Source organism: Engystomops pustulosus, chromosome 10, assembly GCF_040894005.1.
Source record: "Engystomops pustulosus chromosome 10, aEngPut4.maternal, whole genome shotgun sequence".
In the NCBI taxonomy this organism is placed as follows: Eukaryota; Metazoa; Chordata; class Amphibia; order Anura; family Leptodactylidae; genus Engystomops; species Engystomops pustulosus.
In genome coordinates, this window is record NC_092420.1 from 29,694,642 (window position 1) to 29,714,559 (window position 19,918).

General features: G+C 43.1%; 1 protein-coding gene across 3 annotated transcripts in view; it reads right to left on the bottom strand.

The window, feature by feature from the left end:
* STAB1 (stabilin 1) overlaps nt 1–19,918 on the bottom strand; it is a 98,302-nt gene that overhangs the window by 65,796 nt on the left and 12,588 nt on the right. For 2 of the 3 annotated variants that reach the window (XR_011850476.1, XM_072128840.1), the window contains exons 7-11: nt 13,135–13,251; nt 9,084–9,280; nt 6,997–7,127; nt 684–811; nt 360–439 (exon numbers count right to left, since the gene is read on the bottom strand). Coding sequence is in view for 2 of the 3 variants with exons in the window: in XM_072128840.1 (XP_071984941.1) it covers nt 360–439; nt 684–811; nt 6,997–7,127; nt 9,084–9,280; nt 13,135–13,251 (653 nt within the window). In the remaining variant the exon portion in view is untranslated. The remainder of the gene's footprint in view (nt 1–359; nt 440–683; nt 812–6,996; nt 7,128–9,083; nt 9,281–13,134; nt 13,252–19,918) is intronic. The other variant, XM_072128841.1, reaches the window with a different exon arrangement.

A 19,918-nucleotide genomic window follows, 5' to 3' on the forward strand; every position in this document is an offset into this window, starting at 1 on the left:
GAATGGAACAAAAATGTAAATTGTGCAAAAAAACAAAAATCAATAACACTTTATTGTATGGAAAACAAATGAGACCTCAGGCATGTGACTTCTCAATCGGGTCACAAGACTTTTTACTGCAGCCAACAATTACTTCCTAATGGCTCATTCACCACATTGTTGCCGATCTGGGCTGCCATTTTCTATTGACAACCGCAGTGTGAGCAGTGTTTGTATGTGATGTCAGACGGGCGGCAAACAACAGCACGTGACCCGTTGTTTCAGTTTTTCATCATTGATCAGACACTTATTAGCTACAATCTTAGAAAAAGTTACCTAATGGAAATTCTGTGTAACCGTGTCATCTATTAAATACTTACATCAATGTGACGTTGTTTCATCAGGGGAAGAAGTACAGTAAAGGGACCATATTTTCGCAAACTCAATCCACACCCTTCCTCTATGAAGCAGAAAATAGAAATATGCCATCACTATCAGCAAATAGTACCCCGGCAGAACATCTCAGAATAGCTCAATATGTCTCATGTTTTGGAATAGATCTGAGCAGATTGGTAAAAGAACAACACACACAACAAAAAACTTTAGGAACTACTACATATACTTACAATATAACCCTCTGGCCTGAAACATATTTGTCATTCATTGATCTGCTATGAAATATAGATGGATATAATGGATCTTACCGAATAGCTTTAGTGCACCCGGCTGTTTCCTCATTTGGATGTCATTGATATTCAGGGTCTGAATCGCATATAAAAGGCTTCCATAGCAGTTTCTGCCATCACTAATCTCTCCTTCATGACAAACACACCTATTTTATGTAGAAACTCACTTTTAATATGCAGAATAAAAAAATGGGTCAGATGAACTTTTATTGGAAATGTCTATATAATTCTACTAAATGGTGCAGTCCCAAAATAGAATCAGGGGAATGTGCGACCTTCTGTAACTGCTGAAATGAAGAGTGGAGGAAAGCCCTCTAACTAAGCTCCATTAGTGGATAGTGCATAATGGAGAGATCAAAAGCAGTTTATAACTTTGCATCCTGCTACTTAATAAATGTCAAGGAGCATCTGTTTTTGTAATTGCTGCACATAAATTGCTGGTGCTCCTAAAATCATCATTAAAATGGCCACATGGATCTTTTTAATGAAAGGTGAAAATTAAAAAGAAACTCCAATTTCAGAACGATTTTTAGCAAATTGTCATATGTGATTGCCCTTTAATTTCCAGAGTTATGGCATTTTCTGTTCTGAAGCTACTTGTCAGAAATCTTCCACAGCAGCAGTGACTAACCTTTTCCCGCATTTGTCTTAATACTGAGTCATGTTTAGGATGCCCACAGTTATCATGAAAACCAGTGATATTCCTACAAGTAAATACACTGAACACTGTCTGGTGTGCATGCAGGATCTATATGTTGACTAGCCTGGCAACTTTCTGTTATATATACAAGAGAAGCAGGCGTGTGTAAAAAGTCAATACATTTTATTATATTTAATTAGTCCAAACGAACTCTGGAAATATGACAACACTTGCACAAGTTAAAAATAATAAAAGGTATAAAATACCACAAGAAGACAGATAGAAATGATGCAATGATACAACCAGCCTCTAAAACAGCTAGTCCTGCACTTGGATGTGATTGTAGGTTTTGTACTTTTATTAAACATTTGTCTAAATAAATTGTTGGCATTTCTTTGTTGGGACTAGTGAAATATAATAAAATGTAATGCCTATTTTGACACATGTCTGTCTTCTTTTGTATATATATATATATATATATATATATATATATAATAATTACTGATTGTGTTTGGTTGTTGGTTATTAAATAGTGCCGACTCTTTGTTGTAAATAGCCTGGCAATTTTCTTCACATGGAGGAACATGCAGCATATAATAAGTAGATGAAACCAGCAGTGAAACGCTTACATGAAGTTTATAGTCTGTGCAGTGTGAGCACTAAGGGTTTACAGCTTCTTTGTTGTGTCGAAAGTGTTTGTAGAGCAGAAGATACTAGAAGCCACTGCAAAGGCATATATGACGCTGCTAGAGTTGTAGAGAGAGAAAGAGAAAGTTCTGCAAAACCGCAGACTGGGATGAAGGGACTCATACTGAAGAGCAGTGATATTTTATCTCACTACTCTGTGTAAGAGACTTATGCACTCACACAGTAGCAGACACAGCTTTACTATCAAGTCTAAACAGTGATTGGAACCGGGGTTCAGTGTGATTGTCCAGCGAATGATGGTGCAAAGAGGAAAAGAAAGGAAAGGCAGTCCAATATTCCCTGCTAGTAAAGAAAAATCCGTAGGTTTTTCCTCTACATCATTCGGACATATAACTATCTAGGTAAATGTCAAGGTATAGCCAGTAAAAACAGTACCTTTGGTAAGGTGGGAATGAGGTTAATAAAAGCCCTCACGTTCTCAAGCAGATCCTTCCTTGTGATGCGATTGTTAGTCCGCTCTCGGGACACAGCGAGCAGCTGTGTTGGTCTCTTTTCCTTCCGGATCAGGAACCGAGCGACCGCTCTTTTTCATTCCACCTCGATCCGGAAACGTGTATATAGAACGAAATACAAAGCAATAGTGTAGCACAGCTTCGATTGAAGACAGTAATCTTTAATTTTATACTCACAATGATAGGAATTAAAAAGGCCTTAAGTAAAAAATCTTTAAATAAAAGAATTCTCATGCACGTTCGGCGGTAGTTGCCCGACTCGAGTTTCGCCAATAGCGGCTTCTTCCAGGGCTAGCCGCCGTGCATGCATAATGGATTTTTATAGCTCGATGTGCAACGTGCTCATTTGTAAAAAGGAAACAGCTGTGTGTCCACAAATGATGTCCAACTGGATACAAAGTAACCCATTAAAGTGTCAGTGCAGAGTGCAATGGCTTATAAAATAAACAATTACAAAATTACAAAATTACAATTATAAAATTAAAGTGTCAGTGTGTAATTTTGTACTTTTGTAATTTTATAATTGTAATTTTGTAATTGTTTATTTTATAAGCCATTGCACTCTGCACTGACACTTTAATGGGTTACTTTGTATCCAGTTGGACATCGTTTGTGGACACACAGCTGTTTCCTTTTTACAAATGAGCACGTTGCACATCGAGCTATAAAAATCCATTATGCATGCACGGCGGCTAGCCCTGGAAGAAGCCGCTATTGGCGAAACTCGAGTCGGGCAACTACCGCCGAACGTGCATGAGAATTCTTTTATTTAAAGATTTTTTACTTAAGGCCTTTTTAATTCCTATCATTGTGAGTATAAAATTAAAGATTACTGTCTTCAATCGAAGTTGTGCTACACTATTGCTTTGTATTTCGTTCTATATACACGTTTCCGGATCGAGGTGGAACGAAAAAGAGCGGTCGCTCGGTTTCTGAGCCGGAAGGAAAAGAGACCAACACAGCTGCTCGCTGCGTCCCGCGAGCGGACTAACAATCGCATCACAAGGAAGGATCTGCTTGAGAACGTGAGGGCTTTTATTAACCTCATTCCCACCTTACCAAAGGTACTGTTTTTACTGGCTATACCTTGACATTTACCTAGATAGTTATATGTCCGAATGATGTAGAGGCAGAGGAAAGACCTACAGCTTTACTATCAGCTACACATAGAAAGCATTGCCACTTGATCTCCCCACCCCTGTCCAGAGTGTGAAGGGAGCAGCAGCCACTCCCCCCTGTGAAACCGTATCTGTGAACAATTCTACAGACTCTCAGAAGAAATCAGCACAGCCAGGAGACAAAACTAGTGCAGGAATAGGCACAAAAAAAACTCTCAAATAGAATCCAAGATTGCACTTCAAAAGAGAAGGGAAAAGAGGCACTAATGCAATACACAAATAGTTTAGTTTTAAAATGTAAAAAAAAAACCTTTTATTAATGCTACAATACATAACACAGTTTAAAAACCATGGAGACAAAAATGTGGCCTCACCGTGGAGGGTGTCCACAGGGTACAACACAATATAGGGTGGTGGAACACAGAGACAAAAAAGAGCGGTCTAGCACCGGGCTAGGTGGAACTAATATGTATGTACACTCACCGGCCACTTTATTAGGTACACCATGCTAGTAACGGGTTGGACCCCCTTTTGCCTTCAGAACTGCCTCAATTCTTCATGGCATAGATTCAACAAGGTGCTGGAAGCATTCCTCAGAGATTTTGGTCCATATTGACATGATGGCATCACACAGTTGCCGCAGATTTGTCGGCTGCACATCCATGATGCGAATCTCCCGTTCCACCACATCCCAAAGATGCTCTATTGGATTGAGATCTGGGGTCTGTGGAGGCCATTTGAGTAAAGTGAACTCATTGTCATGTTCAAGAAACCAGTCTGAGATTATTCCAGCTTTATGACATGGCGCATTATCCTGCTGAAAGTAGCCATCAGATGTTTGGTACATTGTGGTCATAAAGGGATGGACATGTTCAGCAACAATACTCAGGTAGGCTGTGGCATTGCAACGATGCTCAATTGGTACCAAGTGGCCCAAAGAGTGCCAAGAAAATATTCCCCACACCATCACACCACCACCACCAGCCTGAACCGTTGATACAAGGCAGGATGGATCCATGCTTTCATGTTGTTGACGCCAAATTCTGACTCTACTATCCGAATGTCGCAGCAGAAATCGAGACTCATCAGACCAGGCAACGTTTTTCCAATCTTCTACTGTCCAATTTCGATGAGCTTGTGCAAATTGTAGCCTCAGTTTCCTGTTCTTAGCTGAAAGGAGTGGCACCCAGTGTGGTCTTCTGCTGCTGTAGCCCATCTGCCTCAAAGTTCGACATACTGTGCGTTCAGAGATGCTCTTCTGCCTACCTTGGTTGTAACGGGTGGCAATTTGAGTCACTGTTGCCTTTCTATCAGCTCGAACCAGTCTGCCCATTCTCCTCTGACCTCTGGCATCAACAAGGCATTTCCGCCCACAGAACTGCCACTCACTGGATGTTTTTTCTTTTTCGGACCATTCTCTGTAGACCCTAGAGATGGTTGTGCGTGAAAATCCCAGTAGACCAGCAGTTTCTGAAATACTCAGACCAGCCCTTCTGGCACCAACAACCATGCCATGTTCAAAGGCCTCAAATCACCTTTCTTCCCCATACTGATGCTCGGTTTGAACTGCAGGAGATTGTCTTAACCATGTCTACATGCCTAAATGCACTGAGTTGACGCCATGTGATTGGCTGATTAGAAATTAAGTGTTAACGAGCAGTTGGACAGGTGTACCTAATAAAGTGGCCGGTGAGTGTATATGGAGTATGGTGGGCTGGTTGTCAAAGGGAATGAACCCTATGGAAGCAGTCCGTACAGGTGTGCACAGCACAGCATACAGATGGCCACTGGGATTTAAGTCTAGTGTACCAGGGCCCCTGGAATCGGGCTACCAGTTCTTACCTAATGCACGTGATTTTGTTCCACCGCCCGGGAAGGCCATCTAGCCCAGTGCTAGACCGCCCTTTTTTGTCTCTGTGTTCCACCACCCTATATTGTGTTGTACCCTGTGGACACCCTCCACGGTGAGGTCACATTTTTGTCTCTATGGTTTTTAAACTGTATTATGTATTGTAGCATACAATGTCAATTTTTGACATTTTAAAACTAAACTACTTGTGTATTGCATTAGTGCCTCTTTTCCCTTCTCTTTTGAAGGGCAATCTTGGATTCTATTTGAGCATTTAACTTGTACCGCAGTACCTAGGTGCGGTACTGCTAGGTAGGGGGCCCAACTATGATAGCAAGACAGGATACTTATGCTATATGTATTCGACAGTCAAGGCCTCCCTTAATACCTGATCCTACCCGTCAGATTACAAAAAAAACTCTGCACATATGTATGCAAAATATTAGGCAAAGTTGTTCTACATCCAAAGAGATATTGATTTTTTTAAATAAAATATTGGTGTTGGGCTTTAAATAAAAGGATAAATTATGATCAGTGCTCAAACTTGCCAAAGTCAAAACAGAATAACGAAAATTGGATAAAATAGTAGTCATTGTCCACATTGGTCCATTTCTATGGAATATATGAAACAGTAGGCACCGATCAGACTGGCCAGTTCAAAAGAGGGAGGAGTGCACCAGGTATTAGAGCATATAAGAGAAACAGGTGCTTTAGGGGTTAGATGACTCTAAATATATCACCTAATCATATTACCCAACCCAATTGGTGAAACTATGAATTCAAGTCTTTAAATAAATAAGTGGGAGGGAATTTCATAAGAAGTAAACACAAAAAAAGTTTACTTCACAAACCTTTATAAAAATTCAATAGACGTTTGATAACTTTTCCGTGGCGCAAAAACCTGTTTATTTAATGCTGAGCATATGATCTTCATGTTTTATGTATTTATAGGAATTATGAAATTGTTATTTTTTAAATTAGTGAATTAGTTTAATTAGGTGTGTATACAATTCTGTGAATAATGCTAAACACTACGCGAAACCCAGGGGTGGCCAGAATGCTTCAGCTACTAAAAAGAACTTTGGTTATTGCTTATTTTATTATAAATGTATCATAAATATATCATAAACATCATAAATGAAGTTTTAACCTTTATTTTGGATTGGACAATGTACACTATTGTTTGTTCAGAATCCACTTTAAACCTAGGTTGGTTATGACAACATGAAGAAGTTTGGTCGGATGTGATTTGACCCCAGTCTTCACCTTCTATTTTCGGGCAACAAAGGTGGTGGGATGAATCTATCTTACGTTACGATCCTATTTTGACTTTGACTTAAAAAAAGAGTTTTTCCTTCTGTCTTAGAAGAAAAGAGCCACAATATCTGGCAAAAAAACTTTCAATGGTCAAAAATTCGATGGTCAGTTGTCATCCATCAAGACTAGAATTTAGTAGTAATCAGTAAAATATCACATTTTGTACTTATAGTACAAGTCGAAGTTGTCTGATCTAAACTAACCTATAGAAAACAAGTTTCTTTCACAAATTCCAGTAAAGACTTACCTCTGTACTCCGGGAGACACCTCCTCACACTGGGCATTTCTACCGCAAGGCGATAACTGACAAACTTTAGGTGGATAACACCCCATATCACTAAGCCGACGGATCATTCCAGGTAAACAACTGCAATAAGACTGGTAATTACTTATAGTTAGTATGAAGCACTGCAAATACACTGCAAATACACTGCAAATTTCATTCTACAGTCAGTGAACCAAAAAACAACTCTCAGTGTCTTAAACCAAAAATATAATATAATATATATTGTGTAATACAACACAATCACTGCACAAATTATGATTGTTGCCTTTTATCAATATGGCAAAAATATTTGGCTTATCTATTTGAAAAAGGTAACTATTTGTGTCAGATCCTCCTGACATTGATTTCAGATGTAGACAAGGGCGTACCTGCCATGGAGCGAGTTGAGCCTCTCACCCCAGGCAGCACTCCATGCATAATAAAGGGCTAGCAAATGAGAAGGGGGGCTGACTATGAGGAGGGCAAATATGAAGAATGGATGACTGAGAGGAGGACAAATATGAAGGGGGTGCCGACTGTGAGGAGAGGACCTTTCAGGCAGCAGAGAGGCTTGGTTTATTCTTCGATGAAGTTTAATTTTAACTTATGTCTACGTCATATATATATATATATATATATATATATATATATATATATATATATATACGTAGATGTATGCAATATTTAACCACTTACTGCATTTGGATGTTCCTGAACATCCTGTTGCGTTAGGGGAAGTAAGAACAGGGCTCACGGACTGAACCCTGTTCATATCACCAGTTATTTGCATAACACCTATGATTGGTGCTGGCACCAATTATGGGTGATAACCATTTAAATACTGCGGGCAAGGGTGCCAGGGGCATTTACATATCGGCGACTCATAGGCGCCACCATTTCAATTCCGATATGCACGTAGTGTGACGTCATTGGACCTTGGGAGCGATGAGGAGCTGGCTGCACCTATGATCACCTATCTACTGGGGTGCATGTGCTGTGGCTACCTATCTACTGGGAGTATGTGCTGTGGCTACCTATCTACTGGGAGTATGTGCTGGGCCTACCAATCTACTGGGAGTATGTGCACTGGCTACCTATCTACTTGGGGGCATATGCTGTGGCTAACTATATACTGGGGGACATGTGCAGTGGCTACCTATCTACTGGGAGTATGTGCTGTGGCTATCCATCTATATATTGGGGGACATGTGCAGTGGCTACCTATCTACTGGGGGTATGTCCTGGGGCTACCTATATACTAGGAGGCTTGTGCTGTGACTACCTATCTCCTGGGAAGCAAGTGATGTGGCTACCTATGTACTGGGGGCATGTGCTGTGGCTACCTATCTTTTGGGGGTATTTGCTCGGTCTACAGGGAGGCATGTGGTGGGTGTCAGGATTTTCCGCCACAGAGAGGGGCACAGGTGTGCCTGCGATCCGAGACGTAGATCGCTGGGACTACCTATCTACTGGGGGGGGGGCATGTGCGTATTGTAGGGCTCTTACAGAATAACATTTTAAAATATGTGGTGTTCATGGCTCTCTCAGCCAAAAAGGTTCCTGACCCCTGGCATAGAATATCACTAGGAAGGACAATCTGTTGAATAAAAAACAAGCTACTACAGCTCTGTAGACAGAAAAATAAAAAAGTCATGGATTTCGGAGAGTGGGAAGCAAAAAATGGAAACACAAAAATGAAAAAGGGCAAAGGCGGTAAGGGGTTAAGGTTTTTTAAATGAACTTCCCACAACAAAAATTCTGACACCTATCAATATAGGTAAAGTAATTTTAATAATCACAAAGAAAACCATAAAACGTATAAGAAAATGGAACTACTTTGCTTTCCACATCTACAACATTTCTCTTTTCCGTCTCGAATGCATATTAAATGGAGCCATTAGGAAGTGATTTTTTCCCATCAAAAAAGTCGATTGCAAAAATAAAAAAGGGCAAATTTACTTTTAAAGTTATGTTCATTATGTAGACGTGTACATTATTGACATCTGCATCCTGGATCTAACAGTAGAACAGTTGAGTAAAAGTGAAAGATAATAGTTGATAGTGCTTACCCTTCCGGGGCTCCTATAGGCACATCTTGTAGTATTATCAGGGCATCCTCCATTGTTAACGGTACATGGATTAACAGGGACGCACGTCTTTCCATCACCATAGTAATCAGTCTTACATTTACATGTGAACTGCCGAGGACCAGATGATTTACACGTAGCAAATGGGCTACACGGGGAAGGTCTGCATGGATCCTTGGCTAAAGGGAACAGACATTATTTGAATTAATTATTTTAGTATACAGCAAGCCAGTCCCCTGTAGTATAGAGCCAGCCAGCCTGCAGTTTGCCAAGCACATAAAAAAAACAAACTTACATAATCACCTTCCGACGCCCCGATGCTAGTCGCTGCTCCGGGTGGCTCCTCTTCGGTCTTCTCTCTGCTGCATGTAGTATACAGCCAGTCAGCCCCCATGTAGTATGTAGCCTGCCAGCCCCCATTAGTATATAGCCTGCCAGCCCCCATTAGTATATAGCCTGCCAGCCCCCATTAGTATATAGCCTGCCAGCCCCCATTAGTATATAGCCTGCCAGCCCCCATTAGTATATAGCCTGCCAGCCCCCATTAGTATATAGCCTGCCAGCCCCCATTAGTATATAGCCTGCCAGCCCCCATTAGTATATAGCCTGCCAGCCCCCATTAGTATATAGCCTGCCAGCCCCCATTAGTATATAGCCTGCCAGCCCCCATTAGTATATAGCCTGCCAGCCCCCATTAGTATATAGCCTGCCAGCCCCCATTAGTATATAGCCTGCCAGCCCCCATTAGTATATAACCTGCCAGCCCCCATTAGTATATAACCTGCCAGCCCCCATTAGTATATAACCTGCCAGCCCCCATTAGTATATAACCTGCCAGCCCCTCTAGTATATAACCTGCCAGCCCCTCTAGTATATAACCTGCCAGCCCCTCTAGTATATAACCTGCCAGCCCCTCTAGTATATAACCTGCCAGCCCCTCTAGTATATAACCTGCCAGCCCCTCTAGTATATAACCTGCCAGCCCCTCTAGCATATAACCTGCCAGCCCCTCTAGTATATAACCTGCCAGCCCCTCTAGTATATAACCTGCCAGCCCCTCTAGTATATAACCTGCCAGCCCCTCTAGTATATAACCTGCCAGCCCCTCATAGTATTTAACCTGCCAGCCCCTCGTAGTATTTAACCTGCCAGCCCCTCGTAGTATTTAACCTGCCAGCCCCTCGTAGTATTTAACCTGCCAGCCCCCTGTAGTATATAGCCAGCCAGCCCCCTGTAGTATATAGGCTGCCAGCCCCCTGTAGTATATAGGCTGCCAGTCCCATGTAGCACATAGCCTGCCAGTCCCATGTAGTATATAGCCAGTCAGCCTCATGTAGTATACAGCCAGCCCCATGTAGTATACAGCCAGCCCCATTTAGTATACAGCCAGCCAGCTCCCATGTTGTATACAGCCAGCCAGGCCGCATTTAGTATACAGCCAGCCAGCCCCCATGTAGTATATAGCCTGCCTACCCCCTATAGTATATAGCCTGTCAGCCCCCTATATTATATAGCCTGTCAGCCCCCTATAGTATATAGCCTGTCAGCCCCCTATAGTATATAGCCTGTCAGCCCCCTATAGTATATAGCCTGTCAGCCCCCTATAGTATATAGACTGTCAGCCCCCTCTAGTATATAGCCTGTCAGCCCCCTATGGTATATAGCCTGTCAGCCCCCTATAGTATATAGCCTGTCAGCCCCTCTAGAATATAACCTGCCAGCCCCTGTAGTGTATAGCCAGCCCCCTGTAGTATTATAGCCAGCCAGCCCCCTGTAGTATATAGCCTGCCAGTCAAATGTAGTACATAGCCTGCCAGCCCCTGTGGTATATAGCCTGCCAGCCCCTGTGGTATATAGCCAGCCAGTCCCATGTAGTATATAGCCAGTTAGCCCATGTAGTATATAGCCAGTAAGCCCCATGTAGTATATAGCCAGTAAGCCCCATGTAGCATATAGACAGTCAGCCCCATGTAGTATACAGCCAGCCAGCCCCATGTAGTATACAGCAAGCCAGTCCCTTGTAGCTTATAGCCTGCCAGCCGCATGTAGTATACAGCCAGCCAGCCTGCAGTTTGCCAAGCACATAAAAAAAAAAAAAAACTTACATAATCACCCTTCAGTGCCCCTATGCTCGTCACTGCTCCGGGTGGCTCCTCTTTGGTCTTCTCTCTGCTGTATTAGCCGGCAGAGATGCTTCCACACAATTTGCCGGCCGGCGCACAGTATGATGTCATCACAGTGTGCGCCGGCTAGCAGATTGCATGGACACGTCTCTGCCGGCTTATTCAGCAGAAAGAAGACCGAAGAGGAGCCGCGCCGGGAATCGGGAGCCGCAATGAGCATCGGGTGCCGGGCATGGAAAGGAGGGAGGCGCCATGCAGATCAGATTTGCTATGTCACATTGTACAGGCTATAATTTTTTTTGTATTTTTATTGTGGACTTATAGGGGCTTATTTTTTGCCACATGAGATGCACTTTTCTGGTACATAATTTTGGGGCATCTATAGCTAATTGGTGAGATTTTATTAACTCTTTGTTGGTGGAGGAAATGAAAATCTGCAATTTTTAGGAACTTTTTTTTTTTGGTCGTTTACCATACCGTAAAAATAGTATATTAATTTTATTCTATGGGTCTCCATGATTTCGAAAAAGACCTCATTTATATAGTTTTTTTTTTTTTTAATTCCCATTTTACTGAATAAAAAGTAATTAGGCAAAAATGTTAATTTTAGCATCACTGACTTTCATATGCATAACTTTTTTTATTTTTTGGCTTACAAATCTGGTTAGGGGCTTATTTTTTGCGAAAAGGATTGTTATTTTTAGTGGTCTTATTTTAGAGTGCGGAACTTTTTTAAATCACTTTTTTTTTCGGAGAGTTTTTTTAGGTTGTTTTTTACGGGGTTCACTTTGCGGGTCCAATAATGATTCTGTTTTATTATGCAGATTGTCACGGATGTAGCGATACCAAATATGTGGGGGTTTTATGTATTTTATACAATTTTACTGAATAAAAACTAATTTGGAGACAATTTTGTTCATTTTAGCATCACCATATTTTCATTTGCATAACTTTTTTATTTTTCGCCGGACAAATCTGGTTAGGGGATTATTTTTTGCGAGAAGAGTTGTTCTTTTTAGTGGTCTTATTTTAGAGTGCGTAACAATTTTTAATCACTTTTTAGATCATTTTTTTTAAAGGCATCAATTAAAAATTATCTTTTTTCGGAATGTTTTTTGCGTTTTTTCCCCACGCGTTTACTGTGCGGGTCCAGTAACTATTCTGTTTTATTATACAGATTGTTACAGACGCGGCAATATCAAATATGTGGCTTTTTTTGTGTGTTTGTGTTTTTTATACTTTATTAAGTGTTTTTATGGGAAAGTGACATTTTAGGGGCTTATATTTTTATGTATTTATTTTTTATTTATTCTAATGTGTATTGTTTAGTGATTTTACGTGTTTTTACTTATACTTACTTGAACCAGCGATGCTCTGCTCAATACACTGCTCTACAATACTTTTTCATTGTAGAGCAGTGTAAACTGTCTGGCGGTGCAGACGCATGCTCAGAAAGTTTACAGTCCTTACTTACAGACCTGGAAGGGGTCTGACTGCCTCGGAGACCGGGCAGCCCCGGAGCGCTAGGCAGACTTCGGGGCTGCCCAGAAGAGGATCGGATCCCCCGGTAAGCGCCACGGGGCATCCGATCCATAGCAGGAACACCCTTACACGCTGCAGTCATGCTTGACCGCGGCGTATAAGGGGTTAACACTCGCGATCGGAGTCGGCTCCAATCGCGGGTGTTACAGCGCGGTGTCAGCTGTGATAGACAGCTGACAGCCGCTGCTTCTGGTACCGGCTCCGTTCATGAGCCGGTCCCAGAAGCTGGACGTTATACTACATCCCGGTGCGCTTAGCATGTAGCCGCAGGGACGTAGTATAACGTTGTGGTGCGCCTAGGGGTTAATTTATATTATTTTTATATTAATTTACTAATGCTTTCAGAAATGGTGAAGAAAACAACCTACCTGTACAGACATTGCCCCTCTTGTAATAGCCAGGCATGCAATCACATCTTAGGGTTCCTTGGGACTCAACACAGCGGGAGTTGAGACCGCATTTCTTTTCTTTGCAGGCTAAGGATTCTAAGTAAAATAAGACAAGAAATAATCATAGTATCATAGTTTATATGGTTGAAAAAAGACACTTGTCCATCAAGTTCAACCAAGGAAGGGATTGGATGAGGAAGGGATTTACGGGAAACAATTCTATATTACATAACCATCAATGTTATTTAGGTGTAAAAAGGCATCTAGACTAGAGATGAGCGAACACTAAAATGCTCGGGTACTCGTTATTCGAGACGAACTTTTCCCGATGCTCGAGTGCTCGTCTCGAATAACGAACCCCATTGAAGTCAATGGGAGACTCGAGCATTTTTCAAGGGGACCAAGGCTCTGCACAGGGAAGCTTGGCCAAACACCTGGGAACCTCAGAAAAGGATGGAAACACCACGGAAATGGACAGGAAACAGCAGGGGCAGCATGCATGGATGCCTCTGAGGCTGCATAATCGCAACATTATGCCAAAATTATGGGCAACAGCATGGCCATGACAGAGTGACAGAATGAAGCTAGATAGCATCTAAAACATCCAATAATTGACCCTGACACTATAGGGGACGGCATGCAGAGGCAGCGGCAGCAGGCTAGAGAGTGTCATGGCGACATACCCTAAATGGACTCAGGCTTCAAACCAATGGGTGGCAGAGAGGAACCAAAGGAGGTGAGCAAGAAGCGCTCAAATAATATCGGTACATGATAAAAGTTTGCCAGTATATTTTGTGGATTACACAGCAGGGTGGCGACAAAGTTAACATGGAAGCCATGAAAACAACCCAAAATTCTGCCTGACACAGCTCGTTTGATAAGGGGACCATGTATGGAGGCAGTGAACTAGTAGTAGATTAAAGGTGCTGCAGTTAAAACTATGTTAGTTGGATCTTGGCATGGAGCTGGCGCTCCGCTGCCAGGCGAGCTTTCGCCAATCCAAGCCCCTGTCTATAGGCTACTCCCCAAACAGCACTTCTAAGAACCTTTTGTATAAGATCAAGTGTAGTAGCGTTCTTATAAGTTTAGGATATGGCGGGTGAGGGGAATGTAAACAGATGCGCAAGAAGCGCTGAAATAATATCGGTAAATGATAAAAGTTTGCCAGTATTTTTTGTGGATTACACAGCAGGGTGGCGACAAAGTTAACAAGTTTGTTGTGGAAGCCATGAAAACAACCCAAAATTCTGCCTGACACAGCTCGTTTGATAAGGGGACCATGTATGCTTACAGTTCATGCCAGTCGCTGCACTGGCTGCCAGTCTCCTTTCGAATACAGTTTAAAATAATAATAACCCTCATCCATAAAGCTCTGTATAATGCTGCACCCCCCTACCTCTCCTCTCTTATCTCAGTCTATCGCCCAACCCGTGCTCTTAGATCCGCCAGTGATCTTAGATTAACCTCTACCCTAGTGCGGACCTCCCACTCGCGTCTCCAAGACTTCTCTAGAGCTGCACCAATTCTATGGAATGCTCTGCCCCGGACTATCAGACTAATACCTAACCTCCAAAGTTTCAAACGTGGTCTTAAAACCCATTTCTTTAGGCAAGCCTATAACACTCATTAACTGCATGAAGTTTTAACTCTTCTACTAACCCGTCCTGTGTCGTCCTCCCATCTGTTATCCAGCAACCAACAGGCACCAGACTTCTCTGCAGTCCCATTCACCCTGGACCTGGTATATAAGATGACGGCTGAGTGGTTCAAGCGACAGCAATTCCATTTATTATATTTTGTTCTATTCCCTAAGAAGAATGGCTTGACCATTAAATATTCTTTTACCTCGTGTTACCCCATCATCTTCATAAACCGTAAGCTCTGGCGAGCAGGGACCTCACTCCTGTTGTTCCATACAAATGTTGTGCTCTGTTACATTACATTTGTATTTGTTTCCTATGATTTGTAAAGCGCTACAGAATATGATGACGCTATATAAATAAAGATTATTATTATTATTATTATGGAGGCAGTGAACTAGTAGTAGATTAAAGGTGCTGCAGTTAAAACTATGTTAGTTGGATCTTGGGATGGAGCTGGCGCTCTGCAGCCAGGCGAGCTTTCGCCAATCCAAGCCCCTGTCTCTAGGCTACTCCCCAAACAGCACTTCTAAGAACCTTTTGTATAAGATCAAGTGTAGTAGCGTTCTTATAAGTTTGGGATATGGCGGGTGAGGGGAATGTAAACAGCTGCGCAAGAAGCGCTGAAATAATATCGGTTAATCATAAAAGTTTGCCAGTATATTTTGTGGATAACACAGCAGGGTGGCGACAAAGTTAACAACTTTGATGTGGAATCCATGAAAACAACCCAAATTTCTGCCTGACACACCTCGTTTGATAAGGGGAGGATGTATGGAGGCAGCTATATGGACGACTTTTGGAGGTAGCTATGGAGACAACGTGTGGAGGCTGCTATGGAGACAATTTAATTTGGATAGTGCCTGTATGTGGCAGTCCCAAAAAGTTTTCAAACCAGAGGAGCAGGTAGGTGTCCCTCCAGAAAAATGGAATAGATTGAGTGCCTGTATGTGGCAGTCCCAAAAATGTTTCAAACCAGAGGAGCAGGTAGGTGGCCCTCCAGTAAAATGGAATAGATTGAGTGCCTGTATGTGGCAGTCCCAAAAATGTTTCAAACCAGAGGAGCAGGTAGGTGGCCCTCCAGTAAAATGGAATAGATTGAGTGCCTGTATGTGGCAGTCCCAAAAAGTTTTCAAACCAGAGGAGCAGGTAGGTGTCCCTCCAGAAAAATGGAATAGATTGAGTGCCTGTATGTGGCAGTCCCAAAAATGTTTCAAACCAGAGGAGCAGGTAGGTGGCCCTCCAGTAAAATGGAATAGATTGAGTGCCTGTATGTGGCAGTCCCAAAAATGTTTCAAACCAGAGGAGCAGGTAGGTGGCCCTCCAGTAAAATGGAATAGATTGAGTGCCTGTATGTGGCAGTCCCAAAAAGTTTTCAAACCAGAGGAGCAGGTAGGTGTCCCTCCAGAAAAATGGAATAGATTGAGTGCCTGTATGTGGCAGTCCCAAAAATGTTTCAAACCAGAGGAGCAGGTAGGTGGCCCTCCAGTAAAATGGAATAGATTGAGTGCCTGTATGTGGCAGTCCCAAAAATGTTTCAAACCAGAGGAGCAGGTAGGTGGCCCTCCAGTAAAATGGAATAGATTGAGTGCCTGTATGTGGCAGTCCCAAAAGGTTTTCAAACCAGAGGAGCAGGTAGGTGTCCCTCCAGAAAAATGGAATAGATTGAGTGCCTGTATGTGGCAGTCCCAAAAATTTTTTAAAACAGAGGACCGGGTAGGTGGCCCTCCAGAAAAATGGAATAGATTGAGTGCCTGTATGTGGCACTCACAAAAATTGTTTCAAACAGAGGACCGGGTAGGTGGCCCTCCAGAAAAATTAAATGCATAAAGTACTATAGCAAGAGCCAGTGGGCCCTGTCAAAAAATAGCCAGTTTCCTCTGCTTTACTGTACAAAGAGGAGGAGAAGGAGGAAAATGAGGAGGAGGAGTGGATCAATTATTCAGGTTGAGCTTCCTTCACCTGGTGGAGATTGGAAATTCTGAGAAATCCAGCCTTTATTCATTTTAATAAGCGTCAGCCTGTCAGCGCTGTCAGTCGACAGGCGTGTACGCTTATCTGTGATGATGCCACCAGCTGCACTGAAAACCCGCTCGGACAAGACGCTAGCGGCAGGGCAGGCAAGAACCTCCAAGGCGTACAGCGCCAGTTCGTGCCACATGTCCAGCTTTGAAACCCAGTAGTTGTAGGGAGCTGTGTGATCATTTAGGACGATGGTATGGTCAGCTACGTACTCCCTCACCATCTTTCTGTAAAGATCAGCCCTACTCTGCCGAGACTGGGGACAGGTGACAGTGTCTTGCTGGGGTGACATAAAGCTGGCAAAAGCCTTGTAAAGCGTACCCTTGCCAGTGCTGGACAAGCTGCCTGCTCGCCTACTCTCCCTCGCTACTTGTCCCGCAGAACTACGCACTCTGCCGCTAGCGCTGTCAGAAGGGAAATACTGTTTCAGCTTGTGCACCAGGGCCTGCTGGTATTCATGCATTCTCACACTCCTTTCCTCTGCAGGGATGAGAGTGGAAAGATTTTGCTTGTACCGTGGGTCCAGGAGAGTGAACACCCAGTAATCGGTGCTGGAATAAATTCTTTGAACGCGAGGGTCACGGGATAGGCAGCCTAGCATGAAATCTGCCATATGCGCCAGAGTACCAACGCGTAAGAATTCACTCCCCTCACTGGCCTGACTGTCCATTTCCTCCTCCTCCAACTCCTCCAACTCCTCTTCTTCTGCCCATACACGCTGAACAGTGAAGGACTCAACAATGGTCCCCTCTTGTGTCTCGCCAACATTCTCCTCCTCTTCCTCCTCATCCTCCTCCACCTCCTCCGATATGCGCTGAGAAACAGACCTGAGGGTGCTTTGGCTATCAACAAGGGAATCTTCTTCCCCCGTCTCTTGTGACGAGCGCAAAGCTTCCGACTTCATGCTGATCAGAGAGTTTTTCAACAGGCCAAGCAGCGGGATGGTGAGGCTGATGATGGCGGCATCGCCACTGACCATCTGTGTTGACTCCTCAAAGTTACTCAGCACCTGACAGATATCAGACATCCACGTCCACTCCTCATTGTAGACTTGAGGAAGCTGACTGACCTGACTACCACTTCTGGTGGAAGTTGACATCTGGCAGTCTACAATCGCTCTGCGCTGCTGGTAAACTCTGGATAACATGGTCAGTGTTGAATTCCACCTCGTGGGCACGTCGCACAACAGTCGGTGAGCGGGCAGTTGGAGGCGGCGCTGCGCTGCCCTGAGACTTCCTGAAATGCGCACAGATGCGGCGCACCTTCGTGAGCAAATCAGACAGATTGGGGTATGTCTTGAGGAAACGCTGAACTATCAGATTTAACACATGGGCCAGGCATGGCACATGTGTCAGTCTGCCGAGTTGCAGAGCCGCCACCAGGTTACGGCCGTTGTCACACACAACCATGCCTGGCTTCAGGTTCAGCGGTGCCAGCCACAGATCAGTCTGCGCCGTGATGCCCTGTAATAGCTCTTGGGCGGTGTGCCTTTTGTCGCCTAGGCTCAGCAGTTTGAGCACCGCCTGCTGTCGCTTAGCGACGGCACTGCTGCTGTGCCTAGAGCTACCGACTGATGGCGCCATGCCCACAGACTGTGACTGGTGGAAAACCTGGGCATCGGAAAATTGCTCAGCAGCAAACATTTTTAAAATGAGAGTTATAACTTTAATTTTTTTTTAACTTTTTTTGTGTTTTTTGTTTTTTTTTGTGTTTTTGAGTTTTTAAAACCAAACGATGCTATCCTATTGCTATGGCTATTTTCTAGCCAAGTATGAAAGCACACTACTATGCCAGATGAGATGACACTGAGTTATTAAACAAAATAAACGTAAAATAAAAAAGGACAAATGGCAGACTGTGCCTAATTGAAATCCAACCCCTACTAAATTTTCCCACTTCGGTCTTTGCTATGGATATGTGCGTCACTAAGCGCAAAACACAGCGGTCGCAAGTCTCACTACAAATTGCTCAGAATTGGCTAGTACATGCACTGCAGCAAGTACAGCCACCAGCAGATCAACCAGAAATCAAATATATAACGCTACTGTAGGCGTAAGCCGTTTGGATTCTCCTATGGCTATTTTCTAGCCAAGTATGAAAGCACACTACTATGCCAGATGAGATGACGCTGAGTTATTAAACAAAATAAACGTAAAATAAAAAAGGACAAATGGCAGACTGTGCCTAATTGAAATCCAACCCCTACTAAATTTTCCCACTTCGGTCTTTGCAATGGATATGTGCGTCACTAAGCGCAAAACACAGCGGTCGCAAGTCTCACTACAAATTGCTCACAATTGGCTAGTAGATGCACTGCAGCAAGTACAGCCACCAGCAGATCAACCAGAAATCAAATATATAACGCTACTGTAGGCGTAAGCCGTTTGGATTCTCCTATGGCTATTTTCTAGCCAAGTATGAAAGCACACTACTATGCCAGATGAGATGACGCTGAGTTATTAAACAAAATAAACGTAAAATAAAAAAGGACAAATGGCAGACTGTGCCTAATTGAAATCCAACCCCTACTAAATTTTCCCACTTCGGTCTTTGCAATGGATATGTGCGTCACTAAGCGCAAAACACAGCGGTCGCAAGTCTCACTACAAATTGCTCACAATTGGCTAGTAGATGCACTGCAGCAAGTACAGCCACCAGCAGATCAACCAGAAATCAAATATATAACGCTACTGTAGGCGTAAGCCGTTTGGATTCTCCTATGGCTATTTTCTAGCCAAGTATGAAAGCACACTACTATGCCAGATGAGATGACGCTGAGTTATTAAACAAAATAAACGTAAAATAAAAAAGGAAAAATGGCAGACTGTGCCTAATTGAAATCCAACCCCTACTAAATTTTCCCACTTTGGTGTTTGAGGTGGATATGTGTGCCACTAAGAGCTAAACACAACGGTAGCAAGTCCCCCTGCTAATTCCTCACAAAATGGTACTAGATGCAAATAAAAAAAAAAAAAGTAGAACGTTATTGTAGCCCTAAGAAGGGCTGTTGGGTTCTTGGAGAATCACTCCTGCCTAACAGTAAGCTAATAGAACACCCTAACGCTTTCCCTGACCAGCAGCAGCTCTCTCCCTAGCGGCAT